Source organism: Larimichthys crocea, chromosome VII (assembly GCF_000972845.2).
Source record: "Larimichthys crocea isolate SSNF chromosome VII, L_crocea_2.0, whole genome shotgun sequence".
NCBI lineage: Eukaryota > Metazoa > Chordata > Actinopteri > Sciaenidae > Larimichthys > Larimichthys crocea.
In genome coordinates, this window is record NC_040017.1 from 28,566,845 (window position 1) to 28,581,325 (window position 14,481).

A 14,481-nucleotide genomic window follows, 5' to 3' on the forward strand; every position below is an offset into this window, starting at 1 on the left:
GTTTGCGTGGACTGTCCATGTGTGAACACTATCTCGAATGCAGACACCCAGTGTAGCATCTGTTTTCATAAACCAAAGCATAGGTCATGGTAGAAGAAGTCAGAGAATCACCAAAGTACCAGAAGACCATGAATGTTCAATATTTTGTGACAATCCATCGAATAGTTGTAGAGATATTTCAGATATCCCTGGAGGAAACCATAAGGCAAACTATAAGAGTCAACGCTCAGCAGAAAGTAAAGCTATGGGTTGGGTTTGAGATACCCGGTGGTTCAGAAATTCAAGGCCGATGATCTGCTGGTTCATATGGAGCAGAGAAACAACATGCACGGTAAACACGATGACCTACTGCCTGACGAAAATTCATTGTAACTGCATCTGCACTGTAGATGGCTTCATGCCACCTGGAAATGTGGCCAAATGTGTCAGAGAGAAGAAAAACATCTGCTGGATGCAACTGTCTGTGTTTCAGAACAGGTCCAGCTACAATGAGATATCTCTGTGAACCCCAGTCTTTAATTATCACTCAGCTTTGTTGAACATTTGATTCGGATTGGTCAATCACAGCTGCGGCCTTTATTTTTTCATAGCCAAACGTGTTATGAATTGTAGTCTGCTGCTGTTGATGCACTTCTGATCATAGAGTCTAGAAGACCTTGGACGTTTTATTTAAATCAATAGAATCATTTTTAAATGACGTGAGTAGCCGTGTAAACAAAGAAATGAGAGAAATACGCCCTGACAGGTTGATGCTGGAGGTGTTGGACATCATGAACCGACTTCAGGGTTCAGAGTTCATCTTTCATGAAAGTAAACCTGCTTGCTGCTTCACCCGCTCCTAGAAACAACGATGCCAGCACTTTTCACTTCACTACTTCCATCTTTAGATTTTCTAATCAGCATTTCTACACCTCTGAACACCACATCAGTCCTTTCTTCAGACTGTCCATAAGCCTGCAGCACTTCAAAGCCTCGGTTCACGGAGCTTTCCATTTTAAACAAAGCCTTTGTTTTGTAACACAGTATGAGTCATGGAATGTTCCCCAGCTGAGGTTTTGAATTACCGCTCCAATAATAGATCACATTATTGCTTAAATAAATATCTTTAGACCCGCTCTGTTTATCAGAAGTGTCCTGCCAATATATCTTGTTTCCCCTGTTCCTGAGTTGTAAGTGTCTGTTTGGGTAAATGACCTGACTGACAGTTTGGATGGACTCCACATGTGGGTCCACATACTTTTTGCATGTGATAAAATTGAATGTGAAGTAAATGTCTGTTCCTTTTTAGCCAGACAAAAGCTTTATTACAGAAACATTGTTGTATTTCCTGCTTTGACCACTAGGTTGAGCCATTGCTAAATATTTTCTCTGAAGTGGTCGGTGGTGTGTAACAGCTGGAGAAGATCATCAGACACCATCCCATTTTTAGGGTTATCTTTCTTGGATCATGAAAGACACAGCAGCTCCTTTCACTCTCCTAATAACTAACTGCCTTTTGGCACCTTGGAGGCACAGAGACCAGAACCAAGATTCTGGAGTCTTAATCTTCTTCATATGTAACCAAAGGTGACAGCTGAGAACCACCATCGAGCAAATCCAACAAACTCATAATCTGACCCACTGGATCTTGATGTATGTACAAGGGTCAGTAGAAAAGAGATTTACTGTCCGTTTGGCATCTGAAACAACAGAAGTGAAAATGCCTCTGTGGTAGAGACAACATGACAAAGTGAAGGAAATGTGATGCAGGCCAGAGGTTTCATCATGAACGCATCTCGACATTCTGCCTGAACCCAGCACTGTACACAATATTAAAGTCTTAAAGCTTAAACATTGTTCTATCATCATCAACAAACTTTTATTTTGAAGTCCTCGTGAAGTAGAACTTAAAGTGTTTTCAGGCGTTCTTCATGGCACCTCAGTTTGTCGTTCCCTGATAAACCACAAAAAGCTGTTGATGATGTCATCCTGCACTAATTCTACAGCCAATCAAACGCTTTCTCTATGCGTCTATGAGCGACTGTGTGACCAGTCAGAAACCACAAAGACAAATAAAAACTCTGCAAGCATTTTGAATTTTTCCACTTTTTTAATGTAATAATGAAAGTAGGACGGCTTGTGGTTAGTGTTCGTGAGCGTCGTTCTCCATGCGATAGACCGAGCCCGGGGTTCTTTGCTCCTCTATTCTTTCTTATGAGGGAACGAGGCGAAGACGAGCCAGTACACAGAGTACATGGCTCCTGTAGAGGAGACAGAAAACACACAAATAAAGATATTCAAGGATTATCTGTAAACCTTTAGAAATGTTTGCTTGTGGTGTGAATTGTTGGTTCTCTGTAAAATTAAAGGAATCACGCTGGATATCTTTCCAGATGTGGACTGGGTAATGTGTTAAGAATGAAAGGACCAAAACATAAAGACCAGGAGGAGTTCTGTTGGATTTAGGTCAGTCGAGCATCGGGGACAGTCAATGGTATCAATCCTTCATCCTCCAGGAACTGCCTGCATGGTCGTGCACCAGGAGGAACCCGGGACTGCACCAGCGTAGGGTCTGACAATGGGTCATTTTGAGCCGTGTATTATAATAAAGAGTCCAGTGTCAAGAGATATGATCAAACTGATCTGATTAAAGACGAACTTCTTCAGAATTAAGGCAGCGTCATGTCTTGAAAGGCAGAGTAGTAAATCCTCTCTTCTCCTTGGCCAAGCTTCAATAAACCTTTCAGAGTTTCAAAGTTCTAAAACCCGATCCGTGCTTTTCTTTTTAGACGTGGCAACAGTTACAGCTTCTTCTGTTGCATTTCACAACAGACACCATATGTTTTGCTACTCTGCTGAATATTATCCACATTATTCAAGTGAGAACAGAAACATATCAGCATCTGTCTTCACGTTACCTCCCAGAGTTAGCGTCATGGTTGCCCGGTAGAGCACGACGTCACCGGTTCCTCCCTTGATGTGAACCGGCAACCCGTTATCCGCCTGCAACCAAACAAAGCACACGACCAGAACATCAGCATGGAAGCTGCTAAACCTGGGAGAAGGTGAAACTGTTTACTGGGCACGGTTAGCTGGTTAATAACAGAACGGTTAGCTGGTTAATGACAGAACGGTTAGCTGGTTAATAACAGAACGGTTAGCTGGTTAATAACAGAACGGTTAGCTGGTTAATGACAGAACGGTTAGCTGGTTAATGACAGAACGGTGAGCTGGTTAATAACAGAATGGTTAGCTGGTTAATGACAGAATGGTTAGCTGGTTAATAACAGAACGGTTAGCTGGTTAATGACAGAACGGTTAATAACAGAACGGTTAGCTGGTTAATAACAGAACGGTGAGCTGGTTAATAACAGAATGGTTAGCTGGTTAATGACAGAATGGTTAATAACAGAACGGTTAGCTGGTTAATAACAGAACGGTGAGCTGGTTAATAACAGAACGGTTAGCTGGTTAATAACAGAATGGTGAGTGGAGATTTGTTCCGTTTCACAAGCTGATGCTGTTTGTTGAGCCTCATGTTGGACCTGTTGTCTGCTGGCGCTGACTTTGGATCAGTACCTCATAATCTAATCTAATCATACAACAACGCAGCCAATAACCCAAACTAAACATTTAATACTACCGTGGTTTAAAACTGTTGTTCAGTTACCTGGAAGAATTTCTGGGCCTCGGGGACTTTGTTCGTCAGCCGCCTGGCAGGCGTGCTGAAGGCCCGACGGGCCAGAACTGGAACTTTCTGGAAATGCAAAGAAACGAGACACTGAGTTTGGAAAACTGACAATGCAGAACCAGTTTAATGGTTTCATCGTTATCGCGCAATAAGAAACTTCCCTCCCTGTTCCAGCAAGTTTTCATGTTTTAATACCCTCAACAGCAACCTCCACCTCCTCCTCCTCCTTCTTGTCCTCCACCTCCTCTTCTTCCACCTCCTCTTCGTCCTCGTCCTCCAGCAACAACCTCCTCCTGGCTTCAAGTAGTTTTCCAGTGAAGGCTGCATTCTTTAGTCCAGAGTCATGGTTTACTTAATGAGTTTATCAGTAAAGCACGATGCATGAACCGCTACGTCCGGCTGATATCGAAATAAAATATTACGGGAAATGCAAAACTTATTTTGAATGACATTCTTCAGGATTCTACGGAAATTTTTTTTGGCCTCTTTCGAGCTTTCATTGGGCCACAGGTCGGATTTGAACCCTGGGCCACCGTGGCTCCTTTAACTGAGCTAATGAGCCTGACTGCTTTTCCCTAAACATTCACTTTATTAATTATTATTTCCAGTTTGTATTTGTATGTTTTATTTATTATTTTCTCTCAATGAGTTATTTTCATTTACCATTATTTTACTAATTGACCTCCTGGGCTTCTCACAGTGCCGCGTTGCATTGCTGACGGTGATATTGGATTTTCATTGGAGCCATTTATGTTGAAATCTTCGGTGCGTATTGTTCATACTTTATGTTACCAAGCTGTTTTGTCCGCTTATATAAGTTTGATAGACGTTTTTATTTTTGGACTACACAGTCATGTAACCTGTGCACTGTGCATGTTTGAATCATGCGTTTCATACATTGAGTCATCTTCCTTCATGCCCCCAACCACACTCCGTTACACATGAAGAAACAGGTGCTGCTGTATTCAAGCGTCTGCGAGCGCTGATCCACAGACAGACCAATGTTGTGACATGAGCGCTGTGCGGTAACAATGCAGCCTTTACTGGAAAACAGCTTTTCTTTATTTCTATTGGAATCTGTTGTGAAACATACCAGCAGAGTCTCAGCACCAGCAACTAATACGGTATTCCCTTTGAAATAATAATGACGTTGTTACGAAGGCCTAATTTTAAATGTCCTAGTGGCAACTGGAAGATCTCACCATGAATGCTGGCAACCTGACCCAGGCATCGCCTCAATGATTTTATATAAAACATCTGTAGTACTGAGACTCCAGCGTGTGAAAGAAGAAGTGACTCTGACATTTGTATCGTTTCTGTTTTCGCTGAAATCGACTCTGTGTCTCTGTTCCCGTTTCTATCATCATACAAAGATACGAGGAGTCCAAATCAGGTCGGCCCGACACCTGAACCCGTCTACGACAGAGCGCAGCGTTTGGAGCAGACAAACCAGTTTTCGTGGGTTTGGTTGACTCATCAGAAAACTGTTCAAACACCTGACAGAACAGTGGAGCTGCTCGTCAACAGCTGCCTCAATTCACAACTATCCATGCAATTAACTAATTAATTAGCAGCACTAAGCTGGTCCCGTCCTTTCCTCACTGACGGGATGTTCGTAAAGATCCTCCACACATTTGAAACGAGCTGTTGCTGACGATGTTTTTCAGGCTAAAGTCGTGTTGTGCTTTGAAATAACAAAAAACAAACTGAAATTAATTATTTCATGCAACATTTGGAGCATGTATGAAACTTTGATGTTTTACTGAGTGTGAGATTCTTTGCTTTGTTCATGACATCATGTTCTCTATTAAACTTTTTATTTCCGCCGCCTGGAAGTCATTTTAAGTCGTGTTGTGAATTCTTATACTTTCTCTGCTTTTAGCGTCTTTGACCTTTATTTTGAAAAAAAAAAGCGCTCAGCTGTCACTTCCTGCTCTGCCTGACACTTTAAGGCAGCTGCCTGACAACCAAGGTCACATCAGGTAGCTGCAGGCGTGACTGACCTCACTGTCGGCCAATCACAGCCTCAGAATCTGACACCTAAACCAATCAGGAGTCAGGAAGGGAAAGAGCCCACCCACTGTGTGTGTGTGTGTGTGTGTGTGTGTGTGTGTGTGTGTTTGGCACTGAAGCCCAACAGTTAATGTCAACAACTGAGGTCACACACACACACACACACACACACACACACACGTGTGACTGTTGGATCGTCTGTTTGGGAAAGATTCATTAGTGAAATTAAAATAAATACAAACGTAAAATAAATATTATTCCGAGACAAAAAACTTGTTTAGACAGACTGACGATTACAAGAAAGTACGGAAGTATATTGATGCCAAACCAGCCAGAAGAAAACGGATCAGTGTCACGTTATGTCGCGTAACATTAACGTTAGAACGAGATATTTTCACGTACACGTTATTACGATACACAAAGTTAAAACATTTAACTCACAAGTTACGACAAACAAAACAAATTTACAATTTATCTATTCGTTATTACGTCACAACTCGTTCCACGTGCCAATTACGTCCAAACTTGAGACATTTTAATAAGAAACTTCGATTTTTTCACGATATATAACAAAACATTTTACAAATGTAGCCACGTAACAATGTTCTACATGACATACATGAAAGGTTTATTGTACGTACGTTACGACATACAAACTTAGCATGTTGTAAAAAAAAAACATTTCACATGATAACGTGAAATTTTATAACAAGTTGTCACGTTATAATTAAAATAAGTATTTTTGTTTTTTATGTGGTTGAAAATATCTTGTTTTATGTGAGGAACAAGAAAAGTTTGTTGTTTTAACGTGATACGTTTTTATGTTGTAATAACTTGAAACAAACATTATATTATATAATATATAACATTGTCACGTGGTCACGTTTGTACGTTGTGATAAAATATTTTCAAGTTACGACAAACAAAACAAATATTCTTTTTATCTATTTGTTATCACGTCATAAGTCGTTCAACATGCCAACACATAAATGGTTTTAACTTATTGTGACGTACAAACTAACAAGTAACTTTATTTTTTTCACGTTTTATAACAATATAAAAACGGGGAAACAAAATAAAGACAGACGTGAAAAATATTATATTCGTTAAATATTAAAAAGTCGTTATAATTAAGAGTTAATTAGATATAATTATATCTTGTTTTACGTGATACGTTTTTATGTGCCACAAAAGCAAGCTCAAAACAAACTTTCCAGGACCTTTTCCAGGGGTTTTTCCTGACAGTTTTATTGCTATTGAATGTAACAATAAAAAAACTGTTCAAATCAAGAAGAATTTATTTTATTTTACGGAGATAAACCTTGAAAGTTAAAGTGTTTGTTACATGTCCAACCTCCCAACAGCCAACAAGTTTCAAGTAGAAGAACATGGATTATTTCCAGGATATCTGATCTTAATTTCCAGGACCGGTCTTTAAATTTTAAAATTCTCATAAATGTCGACCACCGAGACACTTTATCATAAACTCTGAAAAAAGACCAATGAGTCAGCAAATGCCTCCTGGAAAAGTGTCCTTAAAAACCCTGGAGTACCTTAAACTTGCTGCTCTGCATTGACCCTGCAGCAGGTCACGTGATCTGCAGTCTGTATATATAGATCATGTCTGTACCTCGTATGACACGGCGTCGAGGAAACACGCTCAGCTGTGAGACTTTGACACGCGTGTCCTCCACAGTCCAGAGGTCAGGCCTGGCCTGGCCTCACGTCACGGCACACAAACCTCTTCACCTGGTCTCTGTCTCCACCTGACACTCCAGGTGACACACTCTGTCACCTGGAATAACTCAGACCAGCAAACAGCAACAAAACACACAAAATCTTTGGGCATTTACCAGCAGGTGATTCATGTCCGAGTCGAGCTGCTCTGCCTCGCTTCACACTGGCATGGACATGCGCACACACACACACACACACACACACACACACACAGATATCAGTGTTTCTGAATGTCTGCCAAACTACGAGCTGCTGCAGAGGCCAAACAGTCTGTCGGCCGGTTAATGACTGATGCAGCTGTGAAACTGTGGCTGCTGCACACTCAGTGTTTGTGAGTCACTGAGGAGCTTTTATGACTGTCAATGTATGATAACAGTGAACACAGCGACAGAACCTCTGAACCGGCAGTGTCCAGTCTAACAGTGAATAATAATAAGAAGAAGAAGAGGTGGAGGTTCTGGCCCAGCAGCATGGAGCTCTTTTTTTAAATCCAAGTGATTCACCAAAATAAAAGTCCGCTGAATGTGGTGTGTTTTCTCTCTGCCAGCTGTCAGGTGCAGCAGAGCGCTCACTTCCTCTAAAGACAAAGTCACGACCCGAGTTCTGCGTCCAGGTTTCACTCTGATCGTTTGACGGGGAAGTGAAGCTCGGACAGCAGCAGCTCTGCGGTACGTCTCTCTGAACTTTATCTCAGAAAACATTCACTGATGATGATTCACTTTAAATTTTAATAATAATATTTCTGAGTTTTCTTTCTAGATTAAAAGAAGTAAACTTTATTTCAAAATCTTGTTTTAAATCTAATTATATACACACACACACACACACACACACACATACAGTGCTGCTCAAATGTTTGTGAACCTCACAGCGATTGTCAGATTTTTTGTAAAAATACTAAAATAACTCGATTAAATGTAAAGTTATACCCCAAACTAAAGAAGTGGTTATATTTTCATTCTTTATTTTAAAAGGTGTTTAAGAAAAACTCTTTTCTGGTTTCTGTAGTGGCTCATCAGTCACATCTACTTTGGAGGATATTTGCCAATGTTCTTGTATTATTAATAACATTTTAGAAGTATTATTCAGTAGTATATTTTAGAAGGTCGTGCCTAGGCAGACTTGTAGTCTTCTTCATAGCTCTCCATTTGTAGATGATCTGCCTCACGTTTTGAGATGACTTCATAGCTGTCACTGTTCCTGAGGTCCTCTGAGATCCCGCCTCCTCTCTGCATGATGACCTGTATGGGTTCACCTGGGTCCAATCAGTGATGCACAAACATCTCTGATGTTATTGGTCCATTTCATTCAGACACCAGATTCTACTGAACTGCTTCTTTTAACCAATGCAGCTCAGGGTTCACGAGCCTCTGCACCTACATGTCCACCAATATTGAATTGATAAACATGTATATATATGTGTGTGTATGTGTGTGTGTGTGTGTGTGTACATACAAATACTGCAGTACAGCTTCTCGTGTACTCTGGCGTCTTCTTCGTTGATCTCTGATCGATCAGAATACTTCAGATCTCTGAGGATGTGGTGCTCGGTCCTGCCCCTGCTGTTCAGTCTGAGTCCTGCGGTTCTGATCCTGCTGCAGCTTCCTGACTACGCCGACACACAGGAGGACTACAAATATGGCCGCCCGGGCTCAGAAAAGAAGTTCTGCACCTGGAAATGTCTCCTGTTCACCGTGCAGTGGCCCGCAGGGTTCTGTCAGGTGATCATAAACAACATTATTCAGCTGATTACAAGCCAGTCACATGATTTAACACCTGCCTGTCTGTCTGTCTGTCTGTCTGTCTGTCTGTCTGTCTGTCTGTCTGCCTGTCTGTCTGTCTGTCTGTCTGCAGTTCTTGGACCGGGAGTCTCTCTGTCAGATCCCTCAGAGCATCAACAACTGGACGATCCACGGCCTGTGGTCAGTAAACGCATCACATACCTGAGCTGTAACCATAGCAACTCATGTGTCACCTGACAGACGTGTGTCACACTCTGCAGGCCGCTTCATGTGATGGACTGCTGTAACTGTTGGCCGATGTTCCAGTCAGACGTCGAGGTGAGTCCCGGTCAGGTGATCGACTCACCTGGTTGGTCACCTGTTGACTCTTTAAGAGCTGTGAGCTGATTGGCTGATGTTCCTTCAGGAGCTGGAGGCGGAGCTGACCGAACACTGGCCGTCCTTACTGAAGATAAAATCCAGCTTCCACTTCTGGTACCAAACATCATCAACACACACACTGAACACACACTGAACACACACACACTGAACACACACACAATGAACACACACTGAACACACACACACTGAACACACACTGAACACACACACATACACACACACACACACACTGAACACACACACTGAACACACACACATACACACAGTGATTACACAATGAACACACACACACTGAACACACACTGAACACACACACACACACTGAACACACACACACACACTGAACACACACTGCACACACACACACACTGAACACACACACACACACACACTGAACACACACACACTGAACACACACACATACACAGTGAACACACAATGAACACACACACACTGAACACACACTGAACACACACACACTGAACACACACTGAACACACACACACACACTGAACACACACTGAACACACACACACGGACACTGAACACACACTGAACACACACACACGGACACTGAACACACACTAAACACACACACACACACACACACACACAATGAACACACACTGAACACACACACACACACACACACTGAACACACACTGAAAACACACTGAACACACACTGAACACACACACTGAACACACACACTGAACACGAACACACACTGAACACACACTGAACACACACACACACTGAACACACACTGAACACTCACACACACAGACGTTAACTTCAGATTTCTGTCTTCAGTTGTTCAGTTGTGACTAACGATACTTTTCATTATCATGAGTCTGTGGATGATTCTCTGGATTAGTGGAAACTCTATGAACTGTTTGACCTGTTGTTGAGCTCCATGTGGTAAAAGTACACAAGTATTCCCATCAGTACCACGTCACCTCTCAACATACTGAAGTACACAGACCCTGGACAGTACTCAGTGAGACGAGTAAACACTGATTGAATGTTTTGACTGTTGAATAAACTCTGCTGTGTGTGAAACATGATGAGTTGGACGTGTGCGTTCATGGTCAGTGTGAAACTTCCTCTGATGATCTGACACATGGAGAACGCCAACATCCATCCATCATCCAACAACATCCATCCATCATCCAACAACATCCATCCATCATCCAACAACATCCATGCATCATCCAACAACAATCCAACAACATCCATCCATCATCCAACAACAATCCAACAACATCCATCCAACACCAACAACAATCCAACAACATCCATCCATCATCCAACAACAATCCAACAACATCCATCCAACACCAACAACAATCCAACAACATCCATCCAACACCAACAACAATCCAACAACATCCATCCATCATCCAACAACAATCCAACAACATCCATCCAACACCAACAACAATCCAACAACATCCATCCAACACCAACAACAATCCAACAACATCCATCCAACACCAACAACAATCCAACAACATCCATCCAACACCAACAACAATCCAACAACATCCATCCATCATCCAACAACAATCCAACAACATCCATCCATCATCCAACAACAATCCAACAACATCCATCCATCACCATGTTTGTCTGCCTGACAGGAGAGAGGAGTGGCACAAACACGGAGTGTGTGCAGCATGTGTCGAAGGAATGAACTCTCCACTCAGATACTTCCAGATCTGCCTCAAACTGCAACAACACTTCGACATCCACAAGTTAGTACACACACACACACACACACACACACACACACACACACACACACACACACACACATCTGTCACCTGTGTGTCACTGAGGTCATGTGTGGGTTGTTAAGGTCACCTGTGAGTCGTTAAGGTCACCTGCAGGTCGTTAAGGTCACCTGTGAGTCGTTATGGTTACCTGTGGGTCGTTAAGGTCACCTGCAGGTCGCTAAAATCATCATCCAGGCTGAGTCTTGATGCTTTTCAAACCTTCAGACGAGGTTTTTTTTCAAACTGTATGAATGACATAAAGGTCAAACTTCTGACATTCTTCTTTCCTGCAGGTTGTTGGGGGAAGCTGGCATCACTCCGTCCTGTGATCGACTCTACAAGGTAACGACACACTGAGAGCTGAAGTTACTTTAATTTATCACTACATGTGCAAACATGGGGACTTATGGGGAATGGACTTTAAGGAGAAAGCCAAACAAATGTTGCAACCAACAGGGAATAACATTACACTACCGAGGTGACTTACAGACTTCATGATGGAACCATTGATCAGTAGTGATCCAGAGGTTGTTCTTGACTAGCTTCAGGGTCATCAGAGGTAAACTTGGATTAGGATCCTGGAACAGAATAAAGTCTTGACGGATGAGTTGACTGTGAGACTCTAAAGCTGAGACTTTCTCTGGTGTGCGGTAGCGGTCCAACCAGCTGACACATGTTTCTCTGCTCTCAGGACCCAGTAACCTTGTGCTATGATCTAAGATACTTCTTGTGCTTCTTGTTCAGGTTTCCGAAGTTCATCAGGTCCTGGCCCCACATCTGGGTGACAAACATGAGATCCAGTGTGTTACAGATGACAAGGTCCAGTGTGGGTCCTGTTATACTGGTTGTTGATTTGTTCAATATGCTGCACAGCCACTGCTTACTCAAGAGTTTTCTCAAGAAAAATATATAAGATTCTTTGCCAGATGAGCAATGATCAAACGAGCCTCCTGACTGATCTCAGCTAAAACTGGCCCAAAGCAAACATTTACTCCAGAGTCCATGAGTTTTCCCTGCGTGGGTGATCATGTAACTCCCTAAACAACGAGACTGTGCTGCCCAAAGAGCTCCACTAAACTAATACTTACAGCAATTTATAGGATTCATCTGAATTCATGGTGAGACACAGAATTCCTTTTAAAGCATTATTGTTACTCTTCCTCTTTTTCTTCCCAGAGGTCCAAAACGCCTGTAGTACAAACCCTAACAATCCTGAGGTCAACAAACTGAGCTACCATGAGCTAACAGCAGCTAACAGACTGAGCTAACATGAGCTAACAGCAGCTAACAGACTGAGCTAACATGAGCTAACAGACTGAGCTAAAAGCAGCTAACAAACTGAGCTAACAGCAGCTAACAAACTGAGCTAACAGCAGCTAACAGACTGAGCTAACATGAGCTAACAGCAGCTAACAAACTGAGCTAACATTAGCTAACAGCAGCTAACAGACTGAGCTAACATGAGCTAACAGACTGAGCTAAAAGCAGCTAACAAACTGAGCTAACAGCAGCTAACAGACTGAGCTAACAGCAGCTAACAGACTGAGCTAACATGAGCTAACAGCAGCTAACAGACTGAGCTAACATGAGCTAACAGCAGCTACAGCTGTCAGCAGTTTACTTCACTGTCCATCATAAACTCTGTAAATCACAGAGAGTTGAGGCGGAGCAGCCGGAGGATGCTCACGGTCATTTGGGCTTTTTGATACCACCTACCGTTTGGCATTAGCGTCCACTAGTTGGAGGGGCTTCATTTAGAGATTTTCTGTGTCTCTCAGCAGTCACTCACACACAGACAGAGCACAGCTGCAGTTAATTGCTCTGACCTGCAGCTGACCCTGGTTGCTCGGCAACCTCAAGCTGCCTTTGACTGACTTTGTTGAAGTCTCTGTGCTGCTGCAGTGTCAGTAATAATCTCCCTCTGGTTTTAATCATTTTAAAATGCATTGAGACATATATCAAAACATGAACTACAGGAAGTCGTCTGGCGGTAATACTTGCAGCAGTAATAACAATGAATGAATGATGTCCTAACATCACAATGTCTCTACACTCTCCTCCTCCTTCAGGACAGAGAGGTGTGGTTTCAGGTGAAGATCCCTCTGTCTCGAAACCTGACCATCGGCTGCGATCACCACGGTGACCACACCACCGCTGACATAGACCTGGCGTCCGGGTCTGGTCCAGGAAGGACGTCCTCAGCTGGACATCCCTGCCCCGCTCAGAAACCGTTCTACTACCTCCCCATAGACCACGAGCATCCACGGCAGCCCTGTGGCTAACGGGAGCTTCGCTATGATCGGTCTGCAGGTCGAACTGCACCGCTCAACAAATAAAGACAATAAAGAGTGATTTATATTTTATTTGCTTTGATTAGTTTAGAAGCTTTTAAAAGGATTTAACAGGATGTTTTATTGTCAACAAATCTGGTGCATCTCATGAGAAGTTGAGGAACACATCATGATTTGTCTTCTTCCATCCAGCTCTGTAGTGTATTTACTTGCTGTAACAAATACTCTTTGGATCACTAAGGGAAACTAAACATCTGCTTTTAAAGACATGTCTTAATCTGAAGTGTTGAGAGACGAGAAACGCGTTGCAGCATTAAATCAGACTGAACCTTTAACTTCCTTTATCCCTGTTCATTTGTCCACAACACAAAAATATTTAGAATAAAAGGATGCTACGTATCCACAGTCTAATTCAGTGCAGCATCCATATAATCCACAAACTGTGTCTGTACAAACTTTACGACTCTCCACCAGCGATCCTGCGTGTCAAACATCAGCTGGTTCAGTCCAAACTGATGGCCTACAAAAAGGTGTCACATGAGGAACATTTCACGATGGGTAAAAGCAAACAGCTCGCTCAAGACCTTTGCAACCGCTGCAAAACAAACTGATGGCACTGGCTGAAGAAGAATTCCTAAACCTCTGAATGTTCTAGTGAGCACTGTTGGTGGCATAATCCCTTTAAAGTTTGTTGCGTAACATTTGGACAAGCCTGTGAATTCCTGGGAGAACCCGGGTTGTTACCAACATCTGGTTTCATGTCAGTAACAGAAAAATGCTGACATGTTCCATACTTGTTTTACCCGCTGTATGTATGCCATTTATTCAGTTTGTGAACCTCCACAAACGTTTCTGGTACTAGAAATCGT

General features: G+C 42.5%; 2 protein-coding genes across 5 annotated transcripts; one reads left to right on the forward strand and one right to left on the reverse strand.

Moving 5' to 3' along the window:
* Positions 1 to 2,069: 2,069 nt before the first annotated feature.
* cox7a1 (cytochrome c oxidase subunit 7A1) lies at positions 2,070 to 7,636 on the reverse strand. The gene is made up of 4 exons (XM_010752089.3): positions 7,537 to 7,636; positions 3,650 to 3,736; positions 2,898 to 2,982; positions 2,070 to 2,240 (listed from the first exon to the last, which is right to left on the reverse strand). Exons 1-4 carry the CDS (start codon positions 7,549 to 7,551, stop codon positions 2,182 to 2,184), a joined length of 246 nt encoding a protein of 81 aa, XP_010750391.1. The 5' UTR covers positions 7,552 to 7,636; the 3' UTR covers positions 2,070 to 2,181.
* A 400-nt stretch (positions 7,637 to 8,036) lies between these two features.
* rnaset2l (ribonuclease T2, like) lies at positions 8,037 to 13,951 on the forward strand. 4 transcript variants are annotated; one of them, XM_027280178.1, is made up of 9 exons: positions 8,037 to 8,088; positions 8,939 to 9,141; positions 9,275 to 9,342; positions 9,423 to 9,480; positions 9,569 to 9,636; positions 11,187 to 11,300; positions 11,615 to 11,663; positions 12,066 to 12,140; positions 13,391 to 13,951. In XM_027280178.1, the coding sequence occupies exons 2-9, from the start codon at positions 8,959 to 8,961 to the stop codon at positions 13,601 to 13,603; spliced, it is 828 nt and encodes a 275-aa protein (XP_027135979.1). In that variant the 5' UTR covers positions 8,037 to 8,088; positions 8,939 to 8,958; the 3' UTR covers positions 13,604 to 13,951. The 4 variants fall into 4 exon arrangements, with proteins under 4 accessions (XP_027135979.1, XP_027135977.1, XP_027135978.1 ...); XM_027280176.1 differs by having other exon boundaries at positions 8,039 to 8,088; positions 8,892 to 9,141; XM_027280177.1 differs by having other exon boundaries at positions 8,039 to 8,088; positions 8,949 to 9,141.
* Positions 13,952 to 14,481: the final 530 nt, after the last annotated feature.